The 13053-nt window shown below is 36.5% G+C and overlaps 1 protein-coding gene across 1 annotated transcript in view; it reads right to left on the bottom strand.

The window, feature by feature from the left end:
• Positions 1-4549: 4549 nt before the first annotated feature.
• Positions 4550-13053, bottom strand: part of unc13bb (unc-13 homolog Bb (C. elegans)) — an 84923-nt gene continuing 76419 nt past the window's right edge. Inside the window, exons 34-39 of the mRNA XM_073829300.1 lie at positions 12588-12665; positions 12339-12486; positions 11947-12003; positions 11540-11632; positions 11283-11442; positions 4550-7087 (exon numbers count right to left, since the gene is read on the bottom strand). Coding sequence (XP_073685401.1) covers positions 6802-7087; positions 11283-11442; positions 11540-11632; positions 11947-12003; positions 12339-12486; positions 12588-12665 — 822 coding nt within the window. The 3' untranslated portion in view covers positions 4550-6801. The remainder of the gene's footprint in view (positions 7088-11282; positions 11443-11539; positions 11633-11946; positions 12004-12338; positions 12487-12587; positions 12666-13053) is intronic.

Genomic DNA, 13053 nt, shown 5'->3' on the forward strand with positions numbered 1-13053 from the left:
AAAGTTAAGGGTTTTCAGGGCTGGGTGGAGCCAGTGGCTGCAGTTGCGGCCTAAGGACAGGGTTAGTGATTGGACGACTGCGAACGCTTGAAGGAAACAGGGGGATTTTACAGTAGGCTGAAGCACGTTCAGGGACAGACTGAAAGCAAACAGTGGATGATCTTTGGACTCTGCTGGGGTGGAAGAAGGAAGCTGGTAAAACAGTTGGGTGAGGGAATGACGTGGGCTAATCGCTGGAAATTGGCTGAAATTTGGTATAAAGTAAAATCCTTCCAGTTTAAACCTTATGTAGTTTACACTCTTAAAAATAACCTTTTTTCATAGTGTGAAGGACCTTTCTCCCTTATAAAAACCCTTTGGATTGGAAACGTTCCATAGATGTTAAAGGTTCTCCATGAAATCATAAATACCACAAATAAAGCCTTTATTTTTAAAGGGAACCCAAGGTATTAAGACTTGTATGGCTTAATTTAACGTAAATGATGTCTCTTACTGAAATATGTAGTAGAAAACCCATAAAAGATTAATGCTATTTTAAAAATCCTCATCGTTTAATACATATTTTGGACTATGGGGCATGCCATTATGTCAATGGCGTAAAATGGTTGTACTTGGTGAGCTATTTTTGCTCAGAATAAGCAACTCGCAAAATAAAATACTGAAACAATGCCACATTGTGTGGCTTTTGGTTATAGTTTTCATTCAAAGGGAACCAAGAGAAGCGATTAGCAGCAAAGTCTTCACTGCTTTCCTAGCGATAAGAAGAGGAGAAAATAATGGGAAGATGCCCTAAAGACCTGTGTCTTTGTTCTCTCCACTTCAGCCCTGATGCCTTTGAGGCTTTTAGTAGACCACAGCCACTGAAAGAGCTTACAAACGGCAGAGACAAAAACTCTAGATGCCATCCTGACAGGATGTAAACATGTCGACTCTTGTCATGAAGCTGTAGCCACTGAAGGAGTTTCTCAGCGCAGATTTCACTTGATATCCAGGGGCATTTAGACTCCTTGTGGGGAAAATTAATGGTAAGCTCTTTCAGAAGCTGGTGTCTTCATATATATATTTTATTAAAAAAATAGCAACAGGTAGCGCCTGTAGCTCACAGAGTGCAAGCATTTTTTGTCATTAAAATAATAGTGCTCCTCATAGTCCAAAACATGTATAAAACTATGTGGATTTTTTAAATAACGTCTTTCATGAGTTTCTTATTACATATTTCGGTAAGAGACATCCTTTGCGTTATATTAAAATTTGGACAAAATTTGGACAAACATAATTTAATTACTCAAAAGATTGCTAGTTCATAGCTCAGCAGACAATTCCTCCATTGAATCTAATTCCTGTATAGGACAGATCTCTTCCCTATTGGCACAAGCCTTCAAAACACTACAAAAACAGGTCATGCTTATCGCATACTGTCAGAAGTAAGCTGCAAGAAAGGGCTGTTTTGATATCTCTTTTATTGATACAGATAACAGAGGGCAGAAATCAAAATGTCGCAAGTCAGATGAACATTCAAATATCCCACAAGAGCATGCGCTCAGTGTGTCGCGGCATGTGCACAGAACCACTAGGCCACAACGTTAACCTGTCTTTGTAGTGTGACACTAAAAGGAATAGTTCACCTAGAAATAATTTATATACTCACCTTAAAGGGATAGTTCACCCAAAAATGAAAATTTGATGTTTATCTGCTTACCCCCAATGCATCCAAGATGTAGGTTACTTTGTTTCCTCAGAAAAACACAAACGAAGATTTTTAACGAAAACCGGTGCAGTCTTCCAGCCTTATCATGGACGTTGATGGGCACCAAACCTTTAAAAGTAAACAAAAACATGCACAGACAAATCCAAATCACACCCTGTGGCTCGTGACGATACACTGATGTCTTAAGACACGAAACGATCGATTTTTGTGAGAAACTGAACAGTATTTATATCATTTTTTACCTTTGATACACAGCCACGTCCATCTGTAATGTGCACGAGTTTGGCATCAGTCACGTCACATGAGCACGCGCTCTGGCGTAGAATACGCAAACGCCGTAAGGGGAAATCAGTGAAAAGTCCCGGATGAGTTTGCGCAAACTAACGTAATCTTTTAGCTTTAAATCGGTTTAAACAATCAGGATACGCGCAAGTAATTACCATTTTGAATAGCCGCTATACCCACAATCTCTGTGCTCTGTGTAAACAATGAGTGTCGTATTCATGCGACAGATCGCTTCCGGCGTTTGCGTATTCTACGACAGAGCGCGTGCACATGTGACGTGACTGATGCCAAACTCTTGCACATTACAGATGGACGTGGCTGTGTATCAAAGGTAAAAAATGATATAAATAATGTTCAGTTTCTCACAAAAACCGATCGTTTCGTGTCTTAGGACATCAGTGTATCATCACGAGCCGCAGGGTGTGATTTGGATTTGTCTGGGCATGTTTTTGTTTACTTTTAAAGGGTTGGTGCCCATCCATGTCCATGATAAGGCTGGCAGACTGCACCGGTTTTCGTTAAAAATCTTCGTTTGTGTTTTTCTGAGGAAACAAAGTAACCTACATCTTGGATGCATTGGGGGTAAGCAGATAAACATCAAATTTTCATTTTTGGGTGAACTATCCCTTTAATTACATTTTTAACCTGTATGATCCATTGGGGACAAAAGAAGATAGTTAGGCAGAATGTTCAAACTGATGTTTTTCATATAATGCCAATATACAGTTGATTTGAAATGTTTACATGCACCTTGCAGAATCTGCTAAATGTTCATTATTTGACCAAAATAAGAGGGATCATACAAAATGCATTTTATTTTTGTAGTACTGACCTGAATAAGATATTTCACAAAAAAATATGTTTACATATAGTCCACAAGAGAAAATAATAGTCGACTTTATAAAAAATGACCCGGTTCAAAAGTTTACATACACTTGAGACTTCTTAATACTGTGTTATATAAAAAAAAAAAAATGTGTCCTCATTCTGTTCACAAGTTTACACCCCCAGCTCTTAATGCATTGTTTTTCTTTCTGAAGCATCAGTGAGTGTTTGAACCTTCTGTAATAGTTGCATATGAGTCAGTTGTCGTCAGTGTGAAAAGATGGATCTCAAAATCATACAGTTATTGTGGAAAAGGGTTTAAATACATAAAAATGCTGAAAAACAAAAGAATTTGTGGGACCAAAATGATTTTTTTTTTTTTTGAAGAACAGCGGGCAGTTTAACTGTTCAGCACAAACAAGGGACTACTATAACTAAACAAACAAAACACACACACAGCTGTGCATCATTCCGGTAACAACACAGTGTTAAGCATCAAGTGTATGTAAACTTTTGAACAGGGTCATTTTGATAAATTCGACTATTATTATTTTCTCCTGTGGACTACTGTATCTGTAAAGGTCTTTCATGTTTAATATCTTATTCAGGTCAGTACTAAAAAAAAATAACATTCATTTTGTATGATCCCTCTGATTTTGGTAAAATAATTAACATTTTGCAGATTCTGCAAGGTGCATGTAAACATTTGACTTCAACTGTAGATGCTTAAATCAGGACAAAAATCACTATAAAGCTCATACTAATAGTTTGTCATACGATGGGTCTGTGTGAAAAACCACACAGACAGACTTTGTCATTTGTCGTTAATTTTGTTATTCTAATTGTGCTTCCACATACTGAAATTTTGAGAGCTGAAGTGTATGACAATGTTTCTGTGAATAATGATGCTCTGACTGATGATTATTTTGGAGTAATCAGTCGATTATTCTGACGATTAATTGAGTAATTAGTTATTTTTTCCCCTTAATAATGCTTTAAATGGATTCTCGTCCGTGGAATTCACCACTTCTGGTACAAGTCAAAAGTTTTTGAAAAGTAAGATTTTTCATGTTTTTGAAGTTTTTATTTGTAATTTATTTGATCCAAAGTACAGCAAAAACAGTAAAATTTTGAAATATTATTACCATTTAAAATAGCTGTTTTAATATGCTATTTTAATATATTTTAAAATGTAATTTATTTTTATTAATGATGCTTAATTTTCAGCATCATTACTCCAGTCTTCAGAGTCGCATGATCCTTCCATCAGTCTAATATGCTGATTTAAAAAGCTTTTGTAACATTATACACTTTTTGGGGGAAAGAAATTAATACTTTTATTTAGCAAAGATGCTTTAAATGATGATAAATACATTTATAATGTTACAAAAGATTTCTATTTCAGATGAATGCTGTTCTTCTGAACATTCTACTCACCAAAGAAACCTGCTGTTTTCAACATAATAATAATGTTTTTTGAGCAGCAAATCAGAATATTAGGATGATTTTTGGAGGATCATGTGACAGTAATGATGCTAAAAATTCAGCTTTGAAGTATTGCTGTACTTTGGATCAAACTAAATGCAGGCTTAGTGAGCAGTGACATCTTTAAAAAACATTAACTGGCAAAATACACTACCAGTCAAAAGTTTTTTAATCAACACCAGCAAATCAAGGATTTTTTTATAATCAAGTACTCAAATTATAATAATCAACTCACACAAAAAAACATTAGTTTAAGATAATTTATGTATAAATTCATTTGTTAGAGTGCGCACAAACATTTTAATAACACACTTTTCCTTGTCAGTGACTGTGTACAATACCAATATAACTTCAAAATATGAGTAAACTCCTCAAGTCCCATACATGCCAGTATTGTCAATAGTGTTTCAAGAGTTTTTTTTTTTTTAAAGTGAGAACTTTCACAAGTTGGCACAAGGAATGTGTATATTACAAAGAGTGACAGTTCCCTCCTAAAATACACTCCAAACACTGCTGGCCTAAACAACGGTAACAGTATATAAAGTGACACAGAGATAGAAGTGAAAAATGTACAGAAATAAATAACAGGTTCAACAGTCACAATAATGATTGGCAATATCAACATACATTTTACATATTGGCAGTGTTTTGTGAAAAATACAATATTTTTACATTGGATTTTGGATTAACAAGGTGAGACTTTTTGCACAGGCAACAAATGTGGGGACAAATCTAGCATTACTGACTTTTTCCTCGTTATTTTTGCAGCTCGAGTCATTTCTGGAAAATCAAAGCACAACACAGGTACAAAATTCCTCAGATGAGCAATTAAAGAAAATCAGTCAAAATGAAGAAACAGTTACAAGACTTCACAGAAAAAAAGTTAAAATCATTTAAATAGAAAATATCAGAACAGATAAAATAAGGCCGCTTTGAAATCAAAAACAAAAACATCTACTTATAATATTTAATTGATCGGTTATCATAATTGAGCTTGATCTGATATTGGTTACCTTTCATATTTTCTCTCCCCTTTCTTTCCACTACATAAATATAAAGTATTGAAAAATATTATGACACCCTATTAAAGCATTCACACATTTAACCTCAATACTGTCCGAAGATGCTGCATTGTCTTTCCATGTGGGTAAATGTGACCTCGAAATTATTGCTGCCACCTACTGGTCACAGATGATGGCTGACGTACCGCTCGCTTTTGAAATGAATGGTGACCGTTAGAGGCAGAAGATCAGTTGGCTGAGGTGCAAACAGGTCATCCATTATCTGAGCAGTCACAAAGCCTGTAAGAAAGGCACACTTTCGGCTGACGAACGACTTGGAAATGGTGTGAAATATATATGACTCCCCACAAACTTTTTCTCCCCATGTTGTCCGTTCGGTTATTCTGATTCATTCATGCAACGAATCACTCCACAACACTAAGTGAATGAGATCTGGCCCCCTAGAACACAAACACTGTCTCATAACAATCAAAATCATTACATTTCAACTTGACACATTCACAGCATCAACAAAATAAGGCAACAAACATGGCAAAAGGGGTGTTTACGAAGAAAAAAAAAAGTGCATGAACGAATGTGGAATCTCTGTATTCTACAACAGACGCTACTAAAAGGTCAAGGGACCTCAAGTCAGGGATTGACACCATTTTTTTTTTCTTGCAAACATGTTTGTGAGAGATTATTTTTTGCAATAATGATTACATTTTTTAAACATTGAAAATTGAGGCATTTAATAATTAAATTTAATTAATTTTCTATTTTTAATTACTAAAATTATTTTCCTAGAAATTCATTTATATTATTTAATTTATATTAATTATTTTCATTATTATTTATATTTGAATTAATATTTTTTAATGGTAAAGGCATATATCATACAGTGATATATTTACATAGAATTATAGTACTTATTGTTCTGTCGACTTGCATATTAGATGGATATTTATTGACATTTGATTTTTTTTAACTCTTATTAAAAAAAACAAAATTGCAATTATTAGTAAAATTTAATTATGTTTAATATTTATTTAATTCTGGGTAAACGTTTTCAAGAAATTCACCCAAACACGTCTTTCTAAAAAATATCAAATGGACAACAAACTCCTGATTAGACAAAATTTTGGCACAATACAACCCAGTACTGTATGTCTATCCTTCACAGTCTTGTTTTATTCACGTCAAATAAAACATGGTGTCTACCCTGACTAGTCCTGTGCTAGTTTGTTAGTGGCTGGATGTGCGAATGTGTTCTTTATTTATGTGTTCATTGTGTTTATGTGGATGACTCCCTCTCATCCACTGCTGAACTAACAGTGTTCTGTATAAAACATGCCACATGGCCTCTCTTGTGCCGCTGAAAGCCCTTCTCTGTGGGTGTGAGTGGGCAGCAAACACATTGGTGTGGACACAGAAAGATGACAGTGTTGACGTCTGTCCAATACTTAAGAGTCTCAGATTGTCTGTCAGGGAACATCCTCACCTCCCCTCTTCGGCCGAGCGGGTCTCAGATTTGAGTTTTACAAACTCTTTGGCCACCTCGTCACCTGAGCGCTGGGAGAGGATGCGCATGACAGTGAGGCCTGTGTCATCGATGTGTATCTGTGGGCCCAGCGGACACCAGCAGGCACAGCTGGCTTTCGGCGCAACATCACGTAACTGTATGACAGCGATACCGACCACACGGTCCGCTCGGCCGAAGCAGTAGTCCTTCACACATACCTGTAGCTCATAACACTCCGGTCCATCTTCGTTCCCAAGAATACTGCACACAGAGAGAAAGAGAGAGTAAGTGTGATTCAGTAGTAGTCATTTTCTGATTGCTCTTTACAAATCTTGAATGAATATTCATATTCTCACTCATACAAATATATAAATAAATAAAATGAAAACACTGAAAACAAAAAAACAATAAATTTAATATCCAATACTGGCCAATAAATATTTAATGTTGACCGATGTTAAAGGTCCTATATTGTACACATTTCTGGAGGTTTATTTTAGTTGTTGATGTCCTTAAGAATATATATTTGTGGTATAAGTGCCAAAATCCATCTCAATACATTTTTACAGCTCCTTTTTTATGAGCTCTGTCAAGAACAGGTCGATTTTGGCCTAATTAATATTCATGAGCCTCTCTTCTGATTGGCCTGTTGTTTTCTGAGTGACGCACATCCAGACCAACCACAAGTAACTACGGTCATGTCTGCTGTAGCCTAGCCCAGAGTCTAGCCTGCTGTGGCTTAGTGATACTCAACAGGATATTTCACTATCAGCGCTGAAGCACAGATCGTTCATCAGGTTAGTTTCAGTTTAGTGAAATGTAAGCGTCGCATTACATCTCACATCCAAATGTCACATGTCTTTATGGGTTGTGTGTAAAGCACGCACAGATTCTGGAAAATCACTTTGTGAATGAACCAAATTAAACAATTCCGGAACAAATCATGGGACACATTATCCGTGTATTTTCCGGAATGGCTGAGTGAAAGAGGCTGAAGTTGACGTGCCACTGGTCTCTTATATTCATGTTGTTTGGAAACCTGTGCAATGATGTAGTTTCGACGTCTATAGACTGAACAGCATTTTCTCAACTTGTTTCCGTGTTGTTGTTGCTCAACAATGGCATGGACGCGATGTTGTCGTAGTTTCACAAAAGGAGGGTGGGACGGTGATTGGTGCTCGAGATGGTGACTGAAGGCGGTGACCGAGTAGATCAGACGTCACATTTTTACGGAAGTCACAGTGGCTCGTGAAAAGAAACAGCTACTTTAAGCAGGCTGTGTGCAGTTTACTGTGGATTGACTGTTTTGAAACTTATATGGTAGTTACACAGCCCCTAGACCTCAGTTATCATGAAAAAAAGCCAGGAAATTTCGATTTTGACAATATGGGACCTTTAAAACTAATCTATCCATTCGCCTACCTATCCATCTATCTACTCATCTACCATTCATCTACCTACCTATCCACCCATCCATATGCCATATATTTACCTCGTCTTTTTACCATTCAACTACCCACCTATATACACTATCTATACTATACGTACTATACTAACCATCCAACTAAAACCTTCCTATTTGTCCATCTATCCATCCATATACCTTATATCCACTCATCTATTTTCCATCCTACTACTAACTATACTATACTATACTATACTATACTAAACTCTACTAACCATCCAACTACCTATCCATCCATCTACCATCTATTCATCCATCTACAAACCTATCTTACCTATCCATCTATCTACCCATCCATATACCATATATCCACCCTTCTATTTACCATCCAACTACCTACCTATACATATATCTATACCAGCTAACCACCTACAATCCGTCCATCTACCCATCCATATACCATATATCCACCTGTCTATTTACCATCCAACTACCTGCCTATAATTACCTATGTACAAACCATACTAAACTAACCATCCAGCTAACTACCTACATATCTATCTATCTATCTATCTATCTATCTATCTATCTATCTATCTATCTATCTATCTATCTATCTATCTATCTATCTATCTATCTATCTATCTATCTATCTATCTATCTACCAACTTACTCATCCATCTACCAATCCATCTTCCTACCAATCCATATATCTTATATCCACTCGTCTATTTACCATCCAACTACCTACCTACAATACCTACTTATACATTAACTATACTATACTAACTATTCTAACCACCTACCTATCCATCCATCTACCCATCCATATACCATATATCTAACTGTCTATTTACCATCCAACTACCAGCCTATAACTACCCTTTAGGGCTGGACGATAAATCGAATGATATTGTGAGGTGCGTTTAGTCAATGAAGCCGGTACTTTGATTAGTAGTAAATCTCCATCACGTGCGTTCAGCTGGAGCGGCAATTAATACACAGAGACGTAAATCTCTGACAAGCTACGCCAAATCGCGCTCAAAATCGCATTCGATTCGCATTCGATTTTGAGCGCGATTTGGCGTAGCTTGTCAGAGATTTACGTCTTTGTGTATTAATTGCTGCACCAGCGGAACCTGAGCGGAACGCACGTGATGGAGATTTACTACTAATCAAAGTACCGGCTTCATTGACTAAACGCACCTCATAATATCGTTTGATTATCGTCCAGCCCTACTACCCTTGTACAAATTGTACTATACTAACTATACTAACCATCCAACTAACTACCTACGCATCATCTATCTACCCATTTATTCATCGATTTACCAATCCATTCCAACCTACCTATCCATCTATATACCTTATATCTGCTACTATATTTACCATCCATCTACCTACCTATACATTAACTATACTATGTTAACTATTCTAACCATCTAGCTAACCACCAACCTATCCATTCATCCATTTACACATCCATATATCTTATATCCACTTGTCTATTTACCATCAAACTACCTACCTACAACTACCTATTAATACATTATCTATACTGTACTAACTATTCTAACCATCCAGCTAACCACCTACCTATTCATCCATCTACCCATCCATATACCATATATCCACCTGTCTATTTACCATCAAACTACCTGCCTATAACTACCTTTGTACAAACTGTACTATACTAACTATACTAAACATCCAATTAACTACCTACCTATTCATCATCTATCTAACAATTTACTAATCCATCTACCTACCTATACATTATCTATACTGTACTAACTATTCTAACCATCCAGCTAACCACCTACCTATCCATCCATCTACCATATATCCACCTGTCTATTTACCATCCAACTACCTGCCTATAATCACCTATGTACAAACTGTACTAAACTAACTATACTAACCATCCAAGTAACTACCTACTTACCTATCTATCCATCATCTATCTACCAACTTACTCATCCATCTACCAATCCATCTTCCTACCAATCCATATATCTTATATCCACTCGTCTATTTACCATCCAACTACCTACCTACAATACCTACTTATACATTAACTATACTATACTAACTATTCTAACCACCTACCTATCCATCCATCTACCCATCCATATACCATATATCCAACTGTCTATTTACCATCCAGCTACCTGCCTATAACTACCTTTGTACAAACTGTACTATTCTAACTATACTAATCATCCAAGTAACTACCTACTTACCTATCTATCCATCATCTTTCTACCAATTTACTCATCCATCTACCAATCCATCTTCCTACCTATCCATATCTCTTATATACACTCGTCTATTTACCATCCAACTACCTACCTACTGTATACATTATCTATACTGTACTAACTATTCTAACCATCCAGCTAACCACCTACCTATCCATCATCTACCATATACCCACTTGTCTATTTACCATCCAACTACCTGCCTATAACTACCTATGTACAAACTGTACTATACTAACCATCCAACTATCTACCTACCCATCATCTATCTACCAATTTACTCATCCATCTACCAATCCATCTTCCTACCTATCCATCTATCTACCCATCCATCTACCATACATCCACCTGTCTATTTACCATCCAACTACCCGCCTATAACTACCCTTGTACAAACTGTACTATACTAACTATACTAACCATCCATCCAACTAAATACCTACCTATCCATCATCTATCTACCCATTTATTCATCGATCTACCTACCAATCCATCTACCCATCCATATACCTTATATATCCACTTGTCTATTTACCATCCAACTACCTACCTTTACATTAACTGTACTATACAAACTATTCTAACCATCTAGCTAACCACCTACCTATCCATCATCTACCTACCCATCTACCAATCCATCTTCCTGCCTATCCATCTATCTATCCTCTTAAACACGATGTGTTTAAACAAAAAACATTTTGTAGTCTCATTTGGTTCCTCACACATCATTGTTTAATGTACTGTTATTCATTAATCTCATTAGTTGTGAATGGACAGGTTTTGCACTCACAAATGGAAGGTCTCGTTGAATTTGGGCGCCCAGCTGTTGTTTTTCGATTTGGTGGTGAACTTGCGCTTTTTGTCGCTGAGATGAGGGCCGATCATGGTGACCTCCACAAATGGCCGGAACATCCCAGACGTCTGCCACTTCAGATCATTAGCAGCCACAACTAGAAACAAACAAAAAAAACGTAATTCAGCCATCAGAAAACCCATGTGGGGCAGATAAGGCTCCTTTAAACATGGTAAAAATGCTATTAGACTTACCTTTAACTGTAACTTTATGCTCTCCTGTGCCCGGGTGAGTGAAGAGGTCGATCTGTATGGATACTTCCCCTACTTGTTTATCAACTCCTGAGCCTACACACACACACACACACACACACACACGTGTTTGTATTTTGGGTTTATTTGTCCTCTAGTGTTTCTAGTCTCACAAAACCTGTCCTCATTTAGGGGACATTTGAGGGCCCCCATCATTTGTTAAAAAAAAAAAAAAAAAGATACAAATAAAACTGATTTATTTTTAATTGTAAAAATGTATCACGTTTTCTGTGTGAGGGTTAAGGTTAGGCTATAGTATTTATAACATATCTAGGAACATATCTGGAGAGGGGGGGGCTGTGATTATTTATAAAAAGGTATTGGGTCTCAGGGAGTCTGTGGTGACCTACCCCTGGACGGTTGTATTTTCTCACTAGGTGTTATCCTCATACCCTTCCCATTATGCACTTGAGCCAGAGACAGATGCAGAAAAGCAATGGAAGAGACAAAGTTCAAAAGCAAAGCGTTAAAAACAAGACGGAGAACAATAAGAACAACAGGAGAGAAACAAGGACAGTAGACACATTAAGCAGTAAAAGACAGATAAAGCTTGAGGATGAGATAAAGTTTCAGTACAAAAAGTACACAAATAAATCCACAGCTCAATACTGACACCTAGTGTATTGTTCTACAAACACTTCTCTAGGAGATCAAACAATATGTATTAAAGAAATTAGAATAGGAAATGAGAAAATATATGGAAAAATATTGATGTTAAGTCACTAGATGTTTGCGCGTTTACCTTGAGCATGCTGAGTAGTTACAAATGTCTTGATGAGCGTGTCGGTGGTCTGGGTATAGAGGGACAATGCGTGTCTCAGCGAGGACAGTTCAGGACTCTTCTCTAGGAAGGTCTTTTTCAAACCATTTCCTCCAGCATGGAAGTATTGCTGCAGAGGATAGCGAGTAATCAAATATTAAAACTACACACCAGGGCTTTTGAAACAACATGGACATTTATTGCTGCTTTTAAAGAAAATATAATTTATACCTTTATGGTGTCAAGGGCCACGTCCATGGCCGCACACTGCTTGGGTGTCAAGCTTTTAGCTTCACCAGACATGTGATCCTACAGAGCCAAATAACATTAAATGGTCATAAAATGACCTCTAACACAATTTTCACGAAGTCAGTGTGTTTAAACACTGGAGTATCTAAACCCTTAATAAATGATTGAATAGATCACTGTTTTGTAAATATAAGCATGGATGTGCTAATTTATTTGTATTTCTGACACCAGAAATTATTCAGAAAAAAAAAAAGAAAAGAAAAAAATTGTCAAGCACAGGATTTACTTAACTATTATATTGAGCGTACAATTTACTAAAAATGAGGGAACAGATTATGTTTGAGCGCATAATTTACTTAAAATGAGTTAACAAATTATTACACATTGAGTGTACAATTTACTTAAAACGAGGGAGCAAATTATTTGAATATATGGGAACAATTTTAAA

Source organism: Garra rufa, chromosome 23 (genome assembly GCF_049309525.1).
Source record: "Garra rufa chromosome 23, GarRuf1.0, whole genome shotgun sequence".
Classification (NCBI taxonomy): Eukaryota; Metazoa; Chordata; class Actinopteri; order Cypriniformes; family Cyprinidae; genus Garra; species Garra rufa.